At 42.2% G+C, this 23,003-nt stretch overlaps 1 protein-coding gene across 3 annotated transcripts; it reads left to right on the forward strand.

Annotated features, from left to right (window-relative positions):
- The first annotated feature begins 2,129 nt into the window (after positions 1 to 2,129).
- Positions 2,130 to 12,207, forward strand: LOC135558689 (E3 ubiquitin-protein ligase COP1-like). 3 transcript variants are annotated; one of them, XM_064992729.1, is made up of 20 exons: positions 2,130 to 2,809; positions 3,105 to 3,164; positions 3,326 to 3,423; positions 3,691 to 3,755; positions 4,089 to 4,208; positions 4,614 to 4,682; positions 4,798 to 4,857; positions 5,069 to 5,160; positions 5,343 to 5,403; positions 5,673 to 5,787; positions 6,098 to 6,233; positions 7,265 to 7,408; positions 7,621 to 7,729; positions 8,118 to 8,199; positions 8,351 to 8,467; positions 8,661 to 8,778; positions 8,960 to 9,084; positions 9,355 to 9,515; positions 10,415 to 10,459; positions 11,299 to 12,207. In XM_064992729.1, the coding sequence occupies exons 1-20, from the start codon at positions 2,466 to 2,468 to the stop codon at positions 11,314 to 11,316; spliced, it is 2,139 nt and encodes a 712-aa protein (XP_064848801.1). In that variant the 5' UTR covers positions 2,130 to 2,465; the 3' UTR covers positions 11,317 to 12,207. The 3 variants fall into 3 exon arrangements, with proteins under 3 accessions (XP_064848801.1, XP_064848799.1, XP_064848800.1); XM_064992727.1 differs by having other exon boundaries at positions 10,415 to 12,207; XM_064992728.1 differs by having other exon boundaries at positions 8,121 to 8,199; positions 10,415 to 12,207.
- The last annotated feature ends 10,796 nt before the right edge of the window (positions 12,208 to 23,003 follow it).

A 23,003-nucleotide genomic window follows, 5' to 3' on the forward strand; every position in this document is an offset into this window, starting at 1 on the left:
AAATATACTGTATAACGCTTTGTATTCAGGACATTCAGGACAGTTAATTTCTTGGCCACAATTTTATTTATCCTTCTTTTCACTCTATCATTAAGGTTAGTTTAATGGAGTAACTACAATGTTGTTGATTCATCCTCAGTTCTCCTATCAAAGCCATTCAACTCTGTAACAGTTTTAAGGTCACCTTTGGCCTCATGGTGAAATCCCTGCGCGGTTTCCTTACTCTCCATAAACTGAGTTAGGTAAGATGCCTGTATATTTTATTGACTGGGTGTATTGATACACCATTCAAAGTGTAATTAATAACTTCACCATGGTCAAAGGGATATACAATGTCTGCTTTTTTTTTACCCATGTACCAATAGGTGCCCTTCTTTGCGAGCCATTGGAAAACTTCTCCGGCCTTTGTGATTGAATCTGTGTTTGAAATTCATTACTTGACTGAGGGACCTTACAGGTAATTGTATGTTTGGGGTGCAGAGATGAGGTAGTCATTCAAACATACTTTTACATTTGACATTTTAGTAATTTAGCAGACACTCTCATCCAGAACAACGTACATGAGCAATTAGGGTTAAGTGCCTTGCTCAAGAGCACATCGACTGATTTTCCACCTTTCGGTTACTGACCCAACTCTCTTAACCAATAGGCTACCTGTAACCATGTTAAACACTATTATTGCACGCAGAGTGAGTCCATGCAATTTATTATGTGACTTTTTAAGCACATTTTTACTCCTGAACTTATTTAGGCTTGCCATAACAAATGGGTTGAATACTTATTGACTCAAGACATTTAAGCTTTTCCTTTTTTTATGAATTTGTCAACATGTCTATAAACATAATTCCACTTTTACATTATGGGGTATTTTGTATAGGCCAGTGACACAAAATCTCAATTGAATCCATTTAAAATGTAGTCTTTAACACACAAAAAATGAAAAAGTAAAGGGGTGTGAATACTTTCTCTAGGCACTGTCAATATCTAACCTTTGCAGATTTTTACAGACTGAATTTTGTGGAAAGTATATACAGGACCAGTCAAAAGTTTGGACACACCTACTCATTCAAGGGTTTTTCTTTATTTTTGCTAATTTCTACGTTGTAGAATAATAGTGAAGTCATCAACACTATTAAATAACACATGTGGAATCATGTAGTAACCAGAACATTGTTAAACAAATCTAAATATATTTTATGTTTGAGATTCTTCAAAGTAGCCACCCTCTGCCTTGATGAAAGCTTTGCACACTCTTGGCATTCTCTCAACCAGCTTCATGACCTGTAATGCATTTCAATTAACAGGTGTGCCTTGTTAAAAGTTAATTTATGGATTTTTTTCCCTTCTGAATGTGTTTGAGCAAATCAGGTGTGTTGTAACAAGGTAGGGATGGTATACAGAAGATAGCTCTATTTGATAAAAGACCAAGTCCATATTATGGCAAAAACAGCTCAAATAAGCAAAGAGAAACGACAGTCCATCCCTACTTTAAGACATGAAGGTCAGTCAATGCGATTCATTTCAAGAACTTTGAAAGTTTCTTCAAGTGCAGTCGCAAAAAAACATCAAGCACTATAATGAAACTGGCTCTCATGAGGACCGCCACAGGAAAGGAAGACCCAGTTACCTCTGCTGCAGAGGATAAGTTCATTAGTTACCAGCCTCAGAAATTGCAGTCCAAATAAATGCTTCACAAAGTTCAAGGCAAAGGGGGGCTACTTTAAAGAATATAAAATATAAAATATATTTTGATTTGTTTAACACTTTTTTGGTTACTACATTATTCCATATGTGTTATTTCATGGTGTTGATGCATTCACAATTATTCTACAATGTAGAAAATAGTACAAATAAAGAAAAACCCTTGAATGAGTAGGTATGTCCAAACTTTTGACTGGTACTGTCTGTATACCAAATAATACAAAGTCAATTACATACTTCACAAAAACACAATACTATCCTAGATGTAAGTACAAAACCTGATATAAATGATGTTATACATTTTGTTGCATCTCCTATTTTATTGGTGTGGGTGCATTCATTCAATGCAGGCAGGGTTCACCCCTGCAGCGATAACGCACTACTCCTGCGTAGTAGGGGGCAGTAATGAATCTTTGCCAGGAATGTGGGTTCGTTTTGTGTCAGACATCTGAGTAACCGAGGAGATCCAGGAGATGGTTTCTAATTCCCTGAACGTAGACAGACAGCGGTGAAGATTGTATAATTATTGTAACTTTGTTATGGTTGACTTGTTGACAAAAGCTTACAATTTAATCTAAAGAAGTTAGCTAACAGCGAGCCTGTGTGTATTCGTACATTGTTATTTTATCGTAGCTCACTAGCTGGTAAGCTAACATTAGCTAGCAAGCTAACTAGCTAACTAACTAAATAGCTGAGCCCGGATGCGGTGAACTACAACAAGACAAGTCTTTGGCCTTGGAAGAATTGGGCATCAGGCTTGAATTATGTCAAGCAACCGTCAACAGCAAACTAGCGGTGGAACGGGGCCTGGGACAAGTAGCAGCAGTACCGGTGGCACTACCAATGCTAACGGTGCTACCAGCGTAGGCGGTAACGTCAGTACGAATGTGAATAATTCTTCAAATGTTGTGCCCTCACGGACTCTGGCTACAACTGGCGATGGGTTGCTCGTACCTGCCGCGGCTGTCCAGTCTCCAATAAGCTTAGCCACACTTAGCAGACCCAGTTCATCCTCTTCTGGCACCAGCAGAAAACGTCCTCTCCACCAAGCACCTCTCTACAATGGTCTCTTGAATTCCTACGAAGATAAAAGCAACGATTTTGTGTGGTGAGTTTTCCTGCAAAATGCTAGCTACTTTGCGAACTTGTTTAGCTAATTAGCTTGCGGACTAGGTTGCTAATTATATGTCGCTCGCTAGCTCAATTTGAGTGCATTCTTGTTTACAATGTCCGTTTGGCAGCTAGCTAGCCTGGTAGCTACAAAAGCTCAGAAATGCATATCATTAAACCAGACTCATTGGTTATTCGCACTTATTTATTCTCACTTCAACAGTTGAACACTGTCAAAGTAAGGTTCATTTTCCTAATTAACCAAATTATGTTGCATTGCATTTTCTTTTCAGCCCGATCTGTTTTGAAATGATTGAGGAGGCACACATGACAAAATGTGGACACAGTTTCTGGTAAGCAAACTTGATGACATTGGCAAGGCTACAGTACACCCATTTAATTTCTATAGCTTTTAGTACCATTCATCAATATTAACTAGTTCCTTTGGTAACCTCCACCAATGCATCAATAATTTTTCCCTATGCTGGTTTTCCCATTTTATTTCTGTGTTCAGTTACAAGTGCATTCGCCAGAGTTTGGAGGACAGCAATAGGTGCCCAAAATGTAACTACATCATTGACAACGTGGATCAGCTCTATCCAAACTTTCTTGGTAGGTTTGTCTGTTGATTTAGATTAGGTTTGAAAACAATGTCATACATATGTTGTTTGCTGTGGTGTAGCTAGCTTCCCTATCCTAGATGTAAGTACAAGTCTTGTCTTTCCCAAGTCTTGTCACCGGCTTTGTCCCAAATTACAAACTATTCCATATTTGGTGCACTATTTTTGTATGGGCCCTGGTCAAAAGTAATCTTTGAACTTTTCCAATACATCACTCCTCCTCAGTAGTAATTCTAACTCTTGTTTTGATTTTTTACAGTCAATGAACTCATTCTCAAACAAAAACAGAGATCAGATGAAAAACGGCTGAAGATGGACCATCCGGTAAGTGCTTCAGCTGATCAGGTCTCCTACACACACACTTGCACAAGAAACCAGACCTGGGTCAAAAGTTACTACAAAATGCAGACAACATTATGGGCCAGTTTCTCAGACACAGATTTAGCCTGGTCTTCAATTTAAAAGCAACCTCAATGGAGACTCTTCATTGAAAAAGCTTCATAGTCCATGATTCTGCTTAGTCTGTCCAGGAAACTGCCATTAACTTTACCCTAGCAATTGTTGTTGGTGTGTATAAGGTCTAATAGTGAAGTAACCCAACAGTTAAACCAATATTCCAAAAGTACCTGCCTAATTGTCTATTTCTCCTGTTTTTAGAATGGGTCGAGATGGCAAGTGTTTCAAGACGTCCTGGGCACAGACCAAGAAAACCTAGATCTTGCTAATGTCAACTTAATGCTGGAACTCCTTGTACAGAAAAAGAAACAGCTGGAAGCGGTATGCATATTTTGTTTAAGCACTATATATTTAACCAGCAGAAAATGAATGGTGGGCGGACAGCGGGACACTCACCCAATGTTAACTTTTATGCCTTTCCCTAACCTTTGCCATAACCTCGCTGAAACTATACCACATTAACCATAACATAACCCCTTATCGAACCCAGGTGTGCATGCTCGTGCAGCGACCAGCAGCAAGGTATTTCTTCTCATGCGCTCCTTGCTGCAAAACCAATTGCCCTCTGGGACAAATAAAGTTGAAACTTGAACCCCCCCAAAAAATAACTGCAGATCAAATACACTTTCTTTTGTTTATTCATAACATTAAATGTAATTAATCCTATTAAGTGACTTTGTAGTTATGCCTTGATTGACCATTAACTCTGTATGTTTATTCCCATAGGAATCACAAGCTGCTCAACGTCAGATCTTAATGGAATTCCTCAAAGAAGCAAGAAGAAATAAAAGAGAGGTGTGCCCCATATATTTTTTGGATCTCATCTTATGTTTCAATATTTACTTACAGTAGTAATCTATGTTAAGAAATAACCATTAGTTATTGAGTGACATTGTGTTTTAACATTCAGCAACTGGAGCAGTTGCAGAAGGAGCTAAACTTTTTGGAGGAGGATATCAAGCGTGTTGAGGTAAAATAATATACATAGCTAGCTATCCTAACATTTCTGTCCGCCTGAAATGGATTAGAAGTCAGAGGTCTGGTTTCTCTGACACAGATTAAGCCTAGTCCTGGACAAAAACTCTGTGTCCCAGAAAAACCACCCCAGAATGTTCAGAAATGCAGGTAAAGTCTGTTGAGGAGTTTTCTTTTTTAAACTAAATACATTGTGCATTTTCTAGGAAATGAGTGGACTGTACTCACCAATGAGTGACATGGATCGTAACTTGGACAGCACTGTGCCCAATTTCGAGGCTCCATCACCTGCACCTAGGTAAAACAAAATTCTGTCCTGTTCTTTAGTTGGTCTTGTGAAAGGACCAAAGTAATTATCTGACTCAGAATATACATTTGGGATCTTTGTATGAATTTCGTTTAAACGTTGTGAAAAGGTTGAGCTTTTACAGGAGACACTGATATATATTTACGGTAACAAACAAATTATTGCCTTTACAGTAGTCTTATGGATTCGACAGAGTATCCGAGTCAACCACCAGGTTTTGGTGGAACTTCCCAGGTAAGTCTGACCCACTTTAGTTTTCTGAACCATATGTTGCATCCCTGTTCTCCACTTTTCTAGTCATGGATTTAAAAGCATAGGATTGGTGTAATCATTGGGTGGTGTGTTGTTTAATCCATGCAAGAAAGTGTATGAGTTTACACTTTGGGAGAAGGTTGGAGAATCGAGACACAGCCATTGTGAATCATTGATGTTGGTGGTTCAGGTTCACATTTTGCAGATGCATGTGTTTAGTGTCTGTCTGTGTCTTTTCTATTTTACCAAAGGGTAAGAGGCAAACGTGGTACAACAGTACTCTGGCTTCACGTAGAAAGAGGCTCACAGCGCACTTTGAAGATCTGGAGCAATGCTACTTCTCTAACCGGATGACCAGATTAACAGGTACCCTCGACTTACTTAAAAGGCTTCTCTGGGTAAAGTAATGTCCTTGTATTCCAAAAGAGGAAGGGTGATGGCATCTTCCACAAATTACCATAACAACAACCCCCTTCAACCCTAGGTTGAATTTTTAGCTGACTGAGCTGCATTATCTTGCAGAATCTATTTTAGGCTTGAGGCTCCTGCCCTCTGGCTGACTTGCATGGAGTTCGCAAGACATAATGACGAATCTGATAATAAACAACTAAAATATGGTTTACTTTCTAATGGTGTTCAGGGTTAGATATTTATTGTTTGTCATGTCTTGTTTTAGATGACAGCAGGAACCTAAATCAACTGGATGATTTCATGGAGTGTCTCTCCAAGTTCACACGGTACAACTCTGTGCGGCCGTTGGCGACCCTTTCTTATGCTAGTGATCTCTACAACGGCTCCAGTATTGTCTCTAGGTAATGTCAACCCTCAACTGTCAAACACAAAGCATTTGATGGCTTAAAGAATCTAATCTGAACAAAAATATAAATGCAACATGTAAAGTGTTGGTCCCATGTTTCATGAACAAACAAAGGAAAATGTCTGGGATTTTTTTACGCACATAAAAGCTTATTTCTCAAATGTTATGCACACATATGTTTACATCCCTGTTGGTGATCATATCTTCTTTGCCAAGATAATCCATCAAGTTTTGAGGGAGCGTGCAATTGGTATGCTGACTGCAGGAATGTCCACCAGAGCTAATGCCAGAGATTTAAATGTTCATTTATCTACCATAAGCTGCCTCCAACGTCGTTTTAGAGAATTTGTCGGTACAACCGCAGGCCACGTGTAACCACGCCAGCCCAGGACCTCCACATCCGGCTTCTTCACCTGCGGGATTGTCTGAGGAGGGGGAGTGCAAAGGAGTATTTATATCTGTAATAAACCCCTTCTGTGGGAAAAAACTCATTCTGATTGGGTGGGCCTGGCTCCCAAATGGGAGATCCATAGATTAGGACCTAATGAATTTATTTAAATGGACTGATTTCTTCCTATGAACTGTAACTCAGTAAAATCTTTGAAATTGTTGCATGTTGCGTTTTCTTTTTTTTTTTAGATTTAGCACCATCCTAATGGTTAGTATCCAATTTGACCTACAGAGAGCGCTCTTGTATCACAATACATCTTCCATTTTCTACCAGAGTGTAGCCGAAGGCCCCACGGTGTCTGTTGCTAGCTCTATCTCTTATCTACCTCTATCTCTATGGAAAAGTACTAATGCAATCTGATGGGAGACTTAGTGTGGTTCACAGTTGGCACCTCATTCCCTTTATAGTGCTGGTCAAAAGTAGTGCACTCTATAGGGAATAGGGCGCCATTTATGATGCTACCATGCTTCTTATGAAATAATGCTTCATTGCATGCAACTAAATTTACCATTGTTACTTGTTTGATGCAACTTCTTATTGGCTATTGAGGTTGTTTTGCTCTCTTGTCTCTGCAGCATTGAATTTGATCGTGACTGTGATTACTTTGCCATCGCTGGCGTCACCAAGAAAATCAAGGTGTTTGAGTATGGAACAGTGATCCAGGATGCTGTGGACATTCATTACCCTGTCAATGAAATGACGTGCAACTCCAAAATCAGGTGACCTTTCAACCTGTCTTAATGTTGAGAATTACCATCTCTGTATTACAATAGAAATGACACACTTAAACAATGTTCATTACCTTAGTGGGTTCCCTATTCTGGGGATTGTTTTAAATGTTCTAGATTTTATCTGGGATGTTCATTAATCCTCATAGAAACATGGAATAACAGGTCTCGGCTCTTACATCCCCATGTGTTTTGTATTTCAGCTGTATCAGCTGGAGCAGCTACCACAAGAATCTGTTGGCTAGCAGCGACTACGAGGGAACAGTCATCCTGTGGGATGGTTTCACTGGCCAAAGGTCAAAGGTCTATCAGGTATGCACCTGGCGCGCTCATTCCCCGAGGTTCCCCCCCTTTCAAATTCAACTCCTCTAATACAATGGAACAAACAAACCACAGCTGTGGAGATTGTTGCTGCTAAGGCCTCCTACTATACCCAGAAGCTTTTACCTTTGTTTGATTTTCTTTGGACACTACACTCAATCCATTACTAAATGGAAACAGACACTTTTGCAGATGTACTGTATGAAATGCATATTTCATCCACTAAGTCTTCAAAGTAAGCCTTTGCTAAAGTATGTACCCCAGTATTCTTGGGCTAGTGAGATTTTAGCTGTGGTGAATTTACATTGCTCTATAGATGGAAATCTATTCCGTTATAAAAGTCAGTTATGTTTGTTTCACACCTGTGATGTTCCTCCAGGAGCATGAGAAAAGATGTTGGAGTGTCGATTTCAACCTCATGGATCCCAAGCTTCTAGCCTCTGGTTCTGATGATGCGAAAGGTAATGTTGAAGCGATGCAGTTGTTTGTTTGCACTTCTCCCAGGTACTAATAAACAAGATGCCTGCTGGGTTTAAAGGGAACATATTGCTAGTCTCAACACCTCTGTTTTGTTATTGATCTAGGATTGCATCTGGTTTTTGTTTCTTTCAGTGAAGTTATGGTCTACCAACCTTGACAATTCAGTCGCCAGCATCGAGGCCAAAGCAAATGTGTGCTGTGTAAAGTTCAGTCCCACATCGAGGTATCACCTTGCTTTTGGATGTGCGGGTAGGTTGATCTGTGATGCTACTTCTTCTTCCAAACTTCTTCCAAGGTCTTGATTTGGGTGAAGGATGAGATGAAACATGCATTGCACTTCATACCTTTTTGGGGGGGTGAAGGATGAGTTGAAACATGCATTACACTTTGTAAAAAAATGCTTTAAAGATTTTACTACTGTCGTTTTGTGTTTTTCTCCCAGACCACTGTGTCCACTACTACGACCTCCGCAACACTAAACAGCCCATCATGGTGTTCAAAGGCCACAGGAAAGCTGTGTCCTATGCTAAGTTTGTCAACGGAGAGGAAATTGTATCTGCGTAAGTCAACTCAAAACAAATTACGTTCAGAGATGTCACACTTTACATTTGACCATATTGTAAATGTTCCCCAACATGTCACAGCATTTTCCTATTAGGTCCCTGATATGATAATTACTACCATATTTGGTAGTCGTTAGTGCATGTTCTGCTGACATAGTTACTCTTCTGTATCACACAGCTCAACAGACAGCCAGCTAAAGCTGTGGAATGTAAACAAGCCCCACTGCTTGCGCTCATTCAAGGGCCACATCAATGAGAAGAACTTTGTTGGCCTCGCCTCCAATGGGGACTATGTTGCGTGTGGTAAGTGGGACCTCGTTGGCAGCATCCTGTGTGGTCCTGGAAAAGTCCTTCAGTGGATGTGAAAATGCTTTTACTCAGATTGACATTCGTATATGGCTTTAGAGTTAATGTGTTTGGGGACAGTCTATTGATTGACCAGTTGCGGATGTGCTCAGTTTAAGAATGCATTTTGGGTGCTTTCAAATGTAGTGAGTACTTTGATATGATGATCTGATAAACTGATCTGATAAACTGCCAGATTTTGGAGTTCAATCATTCTTCTCTCTGCAGGAAGTGAGAACAACTCACTTTATCTCTACTACAAGGGGCTGTCCAAGACACTGCTGACGTTCAAGTTTGACACTGTGAAGAGTGTGTTGGATAAAGACAAGAAAGAGGATGACACCAATGAGTTTGTCAGCGCCGTATGCTGGAGAGCTATGCCTGACGGGGTGAGTGGGAGAGCTATGCTTGACGGGGTGAGTGGGAGAGCTATGCCTGACGGGGTGAGTGGGAGAGCTATGCCTGACGGGGTGAGTGGGAGAGCTATGCCTGACGGGGTGAGTGGGAGAACTGTGTCAGTCAGATCAGTGGGGATTCATGTCTGATATCCTCTTTATATGTCTGCGTTATGGTTACGCCTCTCAAAATGGCTGCAAACAAAATATTTTCTGACAACAAATGCCTCTCTTGTGACCTTAATAATGGTCCCAGTCTAGGGTCTATAAGAAACTAGGGCGTTCCTCCAGGCAGAAGGACACCACTGTCCAGTGGAGCATGTTATTACTCTCTCACACAAGGACAAGTAACTGCCACACAAGAATGGCTCAAAACACAAACAGTTTGGTCTAAGATAATGTTCGTAATCCCACACGCATCAACCCACCTACAATATCCATGGTTGGTAAATAGAAAAACACAGGGTTGAAATAACAAATTAACCACCTTTTGGAAAAACCCTGATGAAGGCTATGGGTTGAAACGCGTTGGTTTCAACAATAATGAAGCATTTTAATAACGACCTCTCCAACAGTAGCTGAATTTCCTCTTCAGTTTGCTCCTTAATTCATGGACCTTGTTTGGCGAGTGAGGTAGCAACATCGTTCCTTTCTCTTTGCACGGATTTTCCCTGACCAGCATAGCTCAGCTAAAAAAAAATGTTTTTAAATCCACCAAATGAGAAGTTAATTACCAGATGATATCATTTGAATGTTATGGATACATTTATACAGACTCTTTAAGGCCACATTTGTCATTTAGTAAAAGCATAATCAAGAAATTGAATAATAATGGTGTCAATCAACCATGAGTACTAATTTAACAGTTTCATGGTTTGTGTCCTCTCTTGTAGGAGTCCAATGTGCTGATTGCTGCAAACAGTCAAGGAACAATCAAGGTTTGTTTTGTGATTGTATTTTACTCAGCCCAGTTCCCCAATAGTGATGAACTTAAGCTTACGAGTGTTGAAGACAGCTGAAGATATAACATGAGTTTTCCAAAACACCATGTAGAGAGGACGGTGACTGCATGAACATTTTTCATTTGAATTATCATTTTATAATACATTGCTTGTTTGTATCAATTGCAAAGACATTGGCAACATTTGTTAACTTGGTTATGAAGTTATTGGCAGTCATAGAGAGATGGATAACAAAGAGATGGACCATCTCGGATATTTAACGATGCTCCTGCCAAGGTTCTTACCCTTAAGATGCTTTTGGGAAACCGAGCACTGAACTCTGCCAATGTATTTAGCATTGTCTTTCTCTGGTTTGGGAACTCAGGGGTTAAAGTTCTCCGTCACTACTACGGATTTCTGTCATATGGATTCTAGAGAGGTCGTTTTTGAGATCAGTGTCGATCCGCAATAAACTTATCTGGGGAGAGGGGTGGTTTAGAGATGACATTGCCTAATACTGAAGAACAAAATATATTTCCTTTTTTGTACTCTATTGCTCCTCTTTGACCTCACAACTTCCCATCAAACCAACACATGAATGCCCTACTTGAAGTTTGTCTAAAAAGCACTGTTTTGCTCTTTACCCTTTAGTGTGTATACTTGGGTTATCACTTTTCACAGGTAAATTGTACAAAATCAGTGGAGGACGTCATTAAGTTTGTCATTGGATTTTTTTTGGAGTGGCTGCGTGAAGTGTATCAGGTTTGTCAGCCTAGGAAAAATGTAGGCTACATGGTTTATTCTTTCTGCTCACCTGTATTTTTCTTTCTCTATAGGTACTTGAGCTTGTTTAAGATCCTTCAGATCTCATCAAAGCCTCTGGAAATTACGGCTCCATTTCTTTCATGGCCAGTCCGGGGATTGGAGCGTATAGGTTCTTGGTCGAATAGAAACTTTGCAATTCTAGATCTGAGGAGCTGACCAGATTGGGAGAACGAATAAAACCAAAGTCCTTTGATTTTAATGAGCAAGAATACTTTGGAAAAGACTTTGTGTACATCATACACTAGGATTGTGGATGTATGTAATTCAGAATGAGATTGAGGGTTTTTCACAAAAGTAGAGGATTAATCTTTTGAAAGCCTCTATTTGAATAAAGTTAATGACTAATAGAACATCTCTTAACATGATTTGAAATTGAATGGAAATGTTATTTTTAATAAACTTGTTAAGTGTATTTCATAAGAGGTACATCCAACAAGAAGGCCAAAGCACAAGACAAAACAAAAATAAAATGCAAAATGACTCATTGTATGAATGCATTTTCAAACCAATGTATACATCTGTCATCCTTTTCAATAGTCTTTGGTTTAGACTGTTTGATGTTTCAAGCAATGGCAACATCTTTTAACTGGACTTGTTTTCATTCGGCAATCAAGCTTTCAGTGGCATGGCTTAGAGTCAAGAATTTTGAGTTTGAAAATGCAACGGAAGATTGACTAATGACTCCGAGACATTTCACTCATGTTACAGTATATTTTTTATTTTGTCAGTGAACATGTATTTGATAATACAAATCCTGTCTCCAAAATACTTTCATTTTGTATTAAAATCATGATACATGTTGCAACCAGAACACGTCCAACACAAGTGGATTTGCTAGAATGCCAAGATGTACCTATTTTCTGAAAAACAACCAAGAGATGTTCTGTATTTGTATACCTAAATAAATTATTTGCAGAGAACTTTGTCTTTGCATTGAGTTATTCTTGGTTTAAAAAGGAGGAACGTAAGACTGAAAGTGAGTAGTCTAATGTTCCCTGACTTTCACAGTTGCGTCTTATCTTGATTACTTTATCTTCACAGTTTGTGCGGGACTGCTTCCTTGAACAATCAAGTTAACATTAGTTATTTGCAGGGCTGTTTTCATTGTCACCTCTTGAGTTCCTGTATAATTATTATATACAGAAAATCATTTCATTTTCTGTTTCATCCTACTTTGACTCTAATTCATTATTTGTACGTGTTTAGTTATACCCCTCAATTCCCATAGCTTGTAACTTAAATTATTAACTGAGTGAGCAGCTTCTTTTGCTGGTATAAGAGTCAGCAATTGTCAGTTATCAGAAGGTGATTAACTTATGTAACACATGACTATCCCTTTTATCAGATATTTTTCGATTTTTCCACCATTCCACTCCAGCACAGCTCAATTTTCTCCCCATGCAGCACCATGGTAACAGCCACCCTCCTCTCTTACTGCAACCCTATAGAGTGGACTTACTGCAATCCTTTAAAGTTGACCGTGTGCCTGAAGATGCTCCTCAGGAGTCCATGTAGCACTGCCTCTCTGTGGGTGAGCTTACAGCATCCCTCGGAGTCACAGCCTGAGAACATCATTATATTCCATCTTAGGGAGAGAAAATAGGACCCAGCTGTCAATCACAGCATGAGGCATCTGTCATCTCTTTCTCAATTGAGCAGACTTTGTTGACATAAACTACTTACATTGTCAAAGTACACATACACTATATATTCAAAAGTATGTGGACACCCCTTCAAATGAGTGGATTCAGCTATTTCAGCCACACCTGTTGCTCAGGTGTATAAAATTGAGCGCACAGTCATGCAATCTTCTTAGACAAACATTAGCAGTAGAATGGCTTTACTGAATAGTGCTGTGACTTTCAACGTGGCACCGTCATAGGATGCCACCTTTCCAACAAGTCATTTGTTTAAATTTCTGCCCTGCTAGAGCTGCCCCGGTCAGTGCTGTTATTGTGAAGTGGAAACGTCTAGGAGCAACAATGGCTCAGCCGTGAAGAGGTAAACCACACAAGCTCACATAACGGGACTGCCGAGTGCGGAATCGTGTAGTGAGTAAAAATTCACTACATGAGTTCCAAACTGCCTCTGAAAGCAATGTCAGCACAAGAACTGTTCGTCTGGAGCTTCATGAATTGGGCTTCCATTGCCAAGCAGCCGCACACAAGCATAAGATCACCATGCGCAATGCCAAGCGTCGGCTGGAGTGGTGGAAAGTTCGCCGACATTGGACTCTGGAGCAGTGGAAACGCGTTATCTGGAGTATTTAATCACACCTCGCGATCTGCCAGTCTGACAGAGGAATCTGGGTTTGGAGGATGCCAGGGGAACGCTACCTACCCGAATGCATAGTGCCAACTGTAAAGTTTGGTGGAGGAGGAATAATGGTCTGGGGCTGTTTTTCATGGTTCGGGGGAGACCCCTTAGTTCCAGTGAAGGATCATTTTAAAGCTGCAGCATACAAAGACATTCTAGACGATACTGTTGCTCAAAAATTGTGGCAAAAGTTTGGGGAATGCCCTTTCCTGTTTCAGCATGACAATGCTGAAGGCCTAATCTCCCAACATCAGTGCCGACCTCACTAATGCTTTTGTCCCTGCAGCAATGCTCCAGCATCTAGTGGAAAGCCTTCCCAGATGATTGGAGACTGTTATAGCAGCAAAGGGGGGACCAACGACATATTAATGCCCATGATTATTGAATGACATGTTTGACGATTAGGTGTCCACATACTTTTGGTAATGTATTGTATAACAACAATGATGGGACCAACATCAATAAGGCATCAATAATAATAGTATATCAATAATAATAATACATTAAAGCAATAGTAGTAGGCCACATGGCATGGTATGAAAGCCAAAACAAAATGGAAAATATTATTGACATTACATTGTACATTTCACTAGTTGTCCCTCAGGTTGTGTCAGGAGGCATATTTTGGCTTTTCATCCAATAAATATTAAAAATGTTCTTAATCTTTCAGTTGAAAATGGTTTGTACTGAATAATAATTTTGAGAAAGACCGGTCTCTATGGATAGGCTGTGCTCACTTTATTTTTTATTTTCTTTCACCTTTATTTAACTAGGCAAGTCAGTTAAGAACAAATTCTTATTTTCAATGACAGCCTGGGAACAGTGGGTTAACTGCCTGTTCAGGGGCAGAACGACAGATTTGTTCCTTGTCAGCTCGTGTTTTGAACTTGCAATCTTCCAGTTACTAGTCCAACACTCTAACCACTAGGCTACCCTGCCGGAATTGGCTTTGGGGGTGACCAGTGAAATATACCTGCTGTAGCGCGTGCTATAGGTTGAAGCTCGCATCCGCTACAAGACCATGGTGCTTGCCTACGGAGCTGTGAGGGGAACGGCACCGCAGTACCTCCAGGCTCTGATCAGGCCCTACACCCAAACAAGGGCACTGCGTTCATCCACCTCTGGCCTGCTCGCCTCCCTACCACTGAGGAAGTACAGTTCCCGCTCAGCCCAGTCAAAACTGTTCGCTGCTCTGGCCCCCCAATGGTGGAACAAACTCCCTCACGACGCCAGGACAGCGGAGTCAATCACCACCTTCCGGAGACACCTGAAACCCCACCTCTTTAAGGAATACCAAGGATAGGATAAAGTAATCCTTCCCCCCCCCCTTAAATGATTTAGATGCACTATTGTAAAGTGGCTGTTCCACTGGATGTCATAAGGTGAATTCACCAATTTGTAAGTCGCTCTGGATAAGAGCGTCTGCCAAATGACTTAAATGTAAATGTAATAGGTGGGTGCTGCTATGGTGACGAGTGAGCTGAGATAAGGCAGGGCTTTACCTAGCAAAGAATTATAGATGACCTGGAGCCAGTGGGTTTGGCGATGAATATGAATCGAGGGCCAGACAACGAGAGCATACAGGTCGCAGACGTGGGTAGTATACAGGGCTTTGGTGACAAAACTGATGTCACTGTGATAGACAGCATCCAATTTGGTGAGTAGCGTGTTTGAGGCTATTTTGTAAATCACATCGCCGAAGTCGAGGATCGGCAGGATAGTCAGTTTAAGAGGGTATGTTAAGCAGCATGAGTGAAGGATGCTTTGTTCCGAAATAGGAAGCCGATTCTAGATTTAATTTAGGATTGGAGATGCTTAATGTGAGTCTGGAAGGAGAATTTACTGTCTTACCAGACACCTAGGTATATGTAGTTGTCCACATATTCTTAGTAAGAACCGTCCAGAGTAGTGATGCTGGACAGTTGGGCAGTTGCGGGCAGCGATCGGTTGAAGAGCATGCATTTAGTTTTACTTGCATTTAAGAGCAGTTGGAGTCCACGGAAGGAGAGTTGTATGGCGTTGAAGCTCGTACGGAGGCTAGTTAACACAGTGTCCAAAGAAGGACCAGAAGTAAACAGAATGTTGTCGTCTGCATAGAGGTAGATCAGAGAATCACCAGCAGCAAGAACGATATCATTGATGTATACAGAGAAAAGAGTCGGCCTGAGAATTGAACCCTGTGGCACCCCCATAGAGACTGCCAGAGGTCCGGACAACAGGCCCTCTGATTTGACACACTGAACTCTGTCTGAGAAGTAGTTGATGAACCAGGCGAGGCAGTAATTTGAGAAACCAAGGCTGTTGAGTCTGCTGATAAGAATGTGATGATTGACAGAGTCAAAAGCCTTGGCCAGGTTGTTGAATACAGCTGCACAGTATTGTCGATAGCGGATATGATATTGTTTAGGACCTGGACCGTGGTTGAGGTGCACCCATGACCAGCTCGGATACCAGATTGCTTAGCGGAGAAGGTACGGTGGGATTCGAAATGGCCGGTAATCTGTTTTTTAACTTGGCTTTCGAAGACTTTAGAAAGGCAGGGTAGGATAGATATAGGTCTGTAGCAGTTTGGGTCTACAGTGTCTCCCCCTTTGAAGAGGGTGATGACCGCGGCAGCTTTACAATCTTTGGGGATCTCAGACGAAACGAAAGAGGGTTTGAACAGGCGAGTAATAGGGGTTGTAACAATTTCGGCAGATAATTTTAGAAAGAAAGGGTCCAGATTGTCTAGCCCGGCAGATTTGTAGGGGTTCAGATTTTGCAGCTCTTTCAGAACATCTGCTATATGGATTTGGGTGAAGGAGAAATGGGGAGGCTTGGGCAAGTTGCTGTGGGGGGTGCATGGCTGTTGACCGGGGTAGGGGTAGCTAGGGGGAAAGCATGTCAGCCGAAGAAAAATGCTTATTGAAATTCTCAATTATTTGTGGATTTATCGGTGGTAACAGTGTTTCCTAGCCTCAGTGCAGTGGGCAGCTGGGAGGAGGTGCACTTATTCTCCATGGACTTTACAGTGTCCCAGAATGTTTTGGAGTTTGTGCTACAGGATGCAAATTTCTGTTTGAAAAAAATATCCTTTGCTTTCCTAACTGCCTGTGTATATTGGCTCCTAACTTCTCTGAAAAGTCGCATATCTTGGGGACTATTTGATGCTAATGCAGTACGCCACAGGATGCTTTTGTGCTGGTCAAGGGCAGTCAGGTGTGGAGTGAACCAAGGGCTATATCTCTTCCTGGTTCTACATTTTTTGAATGGGGCATGCTTATTTCAGATGGTGAGGAAAGCACATTTAAAGAATAACCAGGCATGCTCTACTGATGGAATGAGGTCAATGTCCTTCCAGTATACCCGGGCCAGGTCGATTAGAAAGGCCTGCTCACTGAAGTGTTTTAGGGAACGTTTGACAGTGATGAGGGGTGGTCGTTTGACCGCAGTCCCATTACGGACGCAGGCAATGAGGCAGTGATTGTTGAGATCCTGGTTGAAGAAAGCAGAGGTGCATTTGGAGGGCAGGTTGGTTAGGATAATTTCTATGAGGGTGCCCGTGTTTACGGATTTGGGGTTGTACGTGGTAGGTTCATTGATACTTTGTGTGAGATTGAGGGCATCAAGCTTAGATTGTAGGATTGCCAGGGTGTTAAGCATGTCCCAGTTTAGGTCACCTAACTGCACAAGCTCTGAAGATAGATGGGGGGCAATCAATTCACATATGGTGTCCAGGGCACAGCTGGGGGCAGAAGATGGTCGACAGCAAGCAGCAACGGTGAGAGACTTGTGAGACTTGTCTCAACGGTGAGAGAATTGTTTGGGCACAGACCTGGATAGTAAGACAGAACTCTGCAGGCTATCTCTCCTTTGGCAGTTCTATCTTGTCGGAAAATGTTATAGTTACGGTTGGTCATTTCAGGGTTTTTGGTGGCCTTCCTAAACCAGGATTCAGACATGGCTAGGACATCCTTGTTGGCAGAGTGTGCTAAAGCAGTGAATATAACAAACTTAGAGAGGAGGCTTCTAATGTTAACATGCATGAAACCAAGGAAACATAAGTTACATAAGTCAACAATTGAGATTGCCTGGGGAATGGGAGTGGAGCTAGGCACTGCAGGAACGGTGGAGGAGTAGGGTAAGGGTACGGCTAAAGGCTTCAAGAACTGGTTGTCTATTACTTTCAGAACATAGAGTAAAAGGAGCAGGTTTCTGGGCGCGGTAGAATAGATTCAAGGCATAATGTACAGACAAAGGTATGGTAGGATGTGAATATAGTGGCGGTAAACCTAGGCATTTAGTGATGATGAGAGAAGTATTGTCTCGAGAGACACCGTTTAAACCAGGTGAGGTCACCGCTTGTGTGGGAGGTGGAACAAAAGGGTTAGCTAAGGAATATTGAGCAGGGCTCTACAGTGAAATAAGAAAATAATCACTAACATCAATGGACAAGGCATATTGACATTAGGGAGATGCATGCGTAGCTGAGTGATCATAGGGTCCAGTGAGTAGCTAGGCGGGCTGGAGACACGGCAATTCAGACAGCTAGCGGGCCGGGGATAGCATGCTAGCAGAAGGGCCTCAGAGGGACGTCGCAATGAAAGAAGTCTGTTGTAGCCCCCTCGTGCGGTTACGTTGGCAGAACAGTCGTGATGGATCAGCAGGGCTCTGTGTAGTAAAAGGGTCAAGTCCAATTGGTAAAGTAGGTATAGTAGCCCAAGAAATTGGCTTCAGCTAACAGCTCGATATGCCCTAGACAGCTAGCGGGACACGGCTAGCAGATGGAGATTCAGGGAACGTCACGATGGAGGAGCCTGTTGAAAAAAAACCTTGGGCGGAATACTTAGGTAGTTCAGTCGTGATGAATCGGTGGGGCTCTGTATCGGCAGTAAAAGGGGTCCATGCCTCAGGACCCATGCCTCAGGACTAACTGGCATGATGACTCCTTGCTGTCCCCAGTCCACCTGGCCGTGCTGCTGCTCCAGTTTCAACTGTTCTGCCTGTGGCTATGGAACCCTGACCTGTTCACCGGACGTGCTACCTGTCCAAGACCTGCTGTTTTCAACTCTCTCGAGACAGCAGGAGCGGTAGAGATACTCTCAATGATCGGCTATGAAAAGCCAACTGACATTTACTCTAGAGGTGCTGACATGTTGCATCCTCAACAACCACTCTGATTATTATTATTTGACCATGCTGATCATGTATGAACATTTGAACATCTTGGCCATGTTCTGTTATAATCTCCACCCGGCACAGCCAGAAGAGGACTGGTCAACCCTCATAGCCTGGCTCCTCTCTAGGTTTCTTCCTAGGTTCTGGCCTTTCTAGGGAGTTTTTCCTAGCCACTGTTCTTCTACACCTGCATTGCTTGCTGTTTGGGGTTTTAGGCTAGGTTTCCATACAGCACTATGATATATCAGCTGATGTAAGAAGGGCTATATAAATACATTTGATTTTATTTGATTCAGCTAGCCGGGAGATGGGCCTATCATAGGCTAGCTCCAGGGTAATTGGTGCTTGCTTCGGGACAGAGACGTTAGCCAGGAGTAGCCACTCGGATAGCAGCGATGATCTAGGTGAAAAGGTTCAGAGCTTGTGGTAGTATTCCGGAGATATGGAGAAGAAGAAGTCCGATATGCTCTGGGTTGAATCGCGCTGTGCAGACTGGCAGGAGTTGTCCGGACTAAAGGTTAGCTGATGACCGCTGGAAGTGGCTAGCCGACTACTAGCTAGTAGCTAGTTAACTGGCTAGCTTCTGTTGGGGGTTCCGGTTCTAAAGTAAAGAAAATAGCAGATCCATACCACATTGGGTGAGGCGGATTGCAGGAGAGTATGTTGAAATTAAGAAAAATATGAAAAATATATATATATGTATACATGTGATATGATAAGACGAAGACAAAGATGCCTGACTGCTATGCCATCTTGGATTGACTGCTATGCCATCTTGGATTGACTGCTATGCCATCACTGAGTCTGTACCTGCCTCAGTTTTATATCCGTCACAGTGGTCAGATAGTCTGCCACCATGTACTCTGTTTAGTGGTGTCTTTGCAATAAGTGATATTAACTTTTTTTTAAATAGAATTTGGTTGGGCCAGATTTTCTGAGTGCTGTCCTGAGCTCTATGGGATTGGACTCTTTTCTTGTTTTATCTCTCGACATTGTAGGGCTGTGATTAAATGTTTCGGGGTTGCTTGTTTTTAGATGGTTGTTTTCAGCTTGAATAAGGAGGGGGTATTGATTCAATTCTGCTCTACATGTGTTATTTGGAGTTTTTCTTTGCACTTGCAACACGTTTGCAAAACTCTGCATGCAGTATTTCGATTGGATGCTTGTCCTATTTGATAAATTCATTATTTGAGCGTGGGCCCCATACTTCACTACCATATAGAGCAATTGGTTCAAAAACTGAATGTAACATTTTGAGCCAGATTCTAATTGGAATTTCGATTTTAATGTTCCTTTTAATGGCATAGAATGCCCTTCTTGCTTTGTCTCTCAGCTCATTCACAGCCATGGGACAGCTACCTGTGTTGCTGATATTTAGATATGTGTAGTTTTTGGTGTGTTCCGATAGAACTATGTCCAAATAGAAGTTATATTTGTGATCCAGATCTCCTAACCTCTTTTGGAATATAATTATATTAGTTTCTTTAGGTTAACTGTCAGAGCCCAAATCTGACAGAAGCTGTGCAGATGATCGAGCTTCTGCTGACCAGGTGCTGCAGATTCTTCTAATGTTTTTGCCAATTCATTAATGTAGATGTTAAATGGTGTTGGACTAATTGAGTAGCCCCGTTTCACTCCACGTCCCTGAGAGTAGAAGTCTGTTAGCTTGTTGCCAATTTTAACCACACATTTGTTTTTAGTGTACATTGATTTAAAAACATAATATGTTTTCCCTCCAATACCACTTTATATTAGTTTATAAAAAATACCTTTTGAATGAAGTGCTTTCTTGAAGTCTACAAAACATGAGTAGATTTTGCCTTTGTTTTGGTTGACTTGTTTGTCCATTAGAGTGTGGAGGGTATAAATGTGGTCTGTTGTGGTAATTCGGTAAAAATCCAATCTGTCTTCTTCTCAGGACATTGCGTTCATTAAGGAAATGAAGTAGTCTGGTTAATGCACATTTTTTATATATTGGTGTGATCAATCCTTGGTTCCAAATATCGGGGAAAATACCTGCAGTGAGGATAATGTTGAAGAGTTTGAGTACAGCTGAATTTGTGGTCTGTATATTTGATAATGTAATTTAAAATACCATCAGCACCACAGGCCTTTTTGTGTTGTAGAGTGCCTAGAGTTTCCAATAATCCTTGTTCTGAAATTGGGGTATACACAGTGTTGTGGTAGTCTTTGAACGCTGATTCAGGGATTTATAATTTGTCTTGTATATCTTTTAGTTCTGTACTCCTTGTTATATTGCTTTATTACTATTTTGGATAGCCAATTCCTCATGATGTGGATTGTTTAATTTAGTCCAATTCTCCCAGAAGTGGCTTGATTCTATGGATTCCTCAATTCCATCCAGCTGATTTCTAATATGCTGTTCTTTTTTGTTTGTTATTAGGGTGCGTTTGTATTGCTTCAGTGTTCCTCCACAATGAATGGGTCTATATTTGTTGTCTGGATCTCTGCGCTTTTTATTAGATATACTTCTCAATAACGTTGTTGGATGTGTGCAATCTTATCAAACAATTTTACATGATCTATTATTTAAGGTTTGCTCTTGTGTTTCTTTAGATTAGCCCAGGAGGATAATAAAAAAAGTGTATGTTTCCAAACGGCCATTTACACCTTTATTACTGTAGGAGAATGTTAAGGATAAAAAGTTGTCCAGTAGTGATTGTAGCTTTTGGCGACTAATTGCTTTTTGGTAGATTTCTGTACTGTTTGCACTCCATCTATAGACCTTTTTAGTAGCATGTAATTTATTGGGCCGTGATGCTTCATGGTTGGGTTCTGCTCTTCTCAGAAACACTGTGATTTTACTTTGGTCTGAGAGAGGTCTGGATGGGCTGACTGTGAAGGCTCTAAGAGACTCTATGTACAGACACAGCGTTCGACAGAGATGCAGGAGCTGTCCTCCATTTTTGTTTTTCACTTTGTCATAGTTGTTTCTGGGGTGGTATATGGGGAGGGAAAGGTTGTTGCTTTCCGGCAGGTGTTTATCCCATGACTGTTAATAGTGTCTGGTTCATCTGCTTTTCTAGCATTCAGGTCTCCACAGACCAGTATGTTGCCTTGGGCTTGAAAGTGACTAATCTCCTCCTCTAGAATGGAGAAACTCCCTCTCGTTGAAGTGACTCTATGGGGGGAACGTATGTGGAACAGAGGAAGTCGTTTCTATTCGGGGCGTGCAGCAGACAGCAGGCAGGGCTGGGGAGGCCTGGTTGGATGGGATGGGCTCCTCTGCTGTGTGAGTGCAGGTCACAGAGTGATGCTGTAACCCCTGTTCTCCTTCTCTCCTGCAGCATGCCCTCTGTTCTCTCCTGCATCCTGCCCTCTGTTCTCTCCTGCAGCATGCCCTCTGTTCTCTCCTGCAGCCTGCCCTCTGTTCTCTCCTGCAGCCTGCCCTCTGTTCTCTCCTGCAGCATGCCCTCTGTTCTCTCCTGCAGTCTGCCCTCTGTTCTCTCCTGCAGTCTGCCTTCTGTTCTCTCCTGCAGCATGCCCTCTGTTCTCTCCTGCAGCCTGCCCTCTGTTCTCTCCTGCAGCCTGCCCTCTGTTCTCTCCTGCAGCATGCCCTCTGTTCTCTCCTGCAGCCTGCCCTCTGTTCTCTCCTGCAGCCTGCCCTCTGTTCTCTCCTGCAGCCTGCCCTCTGTTCTCTCCTGCATCCTGCCCTCTGTTCTCTCCTGCAGCCTGCCCTCTGTTCTCTCCTGCAGCATGCCCTCTGTTCTCTCCTGCAGCCTGCCCTCTGTTCTCTCCTGCAGCATGCCCTCTGTTCTCTCCTGCAGCCTGCCCTCTGTTCTCTCCTGCATCCTGCCCTCTGTTCTCTCCTGCATCCTGCCCTCTGTTCTCTCCTGCAGCCTGCCCTCTGTTCTCTCCTGCAGTCTGCCTTCTGTTCTCTCCTGCAGCATGCCCTCTGTTCTCTCCTGCAGCATGCCCTCTGTTCTCTCCTGCAGCCTGCCCTCTGTTCTCTCCTGCAGCCTGCCCTCTGTTCTCTCCTGCAGCCTGCCCTCTGTTCTCTCCTGCAGCATGCCCTCTGTTCTCTCCTGCAGCATGCCCTCTGTTCTCTCCTGCAGCATGCCCTCTGTTCTCTCCTGCAGCATGCCCTCTGTTCTCTCCTGCAGCATGCCCTCTGTTCTCTCCTGCAGCCTGCCCTCTGGTCTCTCCTGCATCCTGCCCTCTGTTCTCTCCTGCATCCTGCCCTATGTTCTCTCCTGCAGCCTGCCCTCTGTTCTCTCCTGCA

This window comes from Oncorhynchus masou, chromosome 17 (assembly GCF_036934945.1).
Source record: "Oncorhynchus masou masou isolate Uvic2021 chromosome 17, UVic_Omas_1.1, whole genome shotgun sequence".
Taxonomy (NCBI): Eukaryota; Metazoa; Chordata; class Actinopteri; order Salmoniformes; family Salmonidae; genus Oncorhynchus; species Oncorhynchus masou.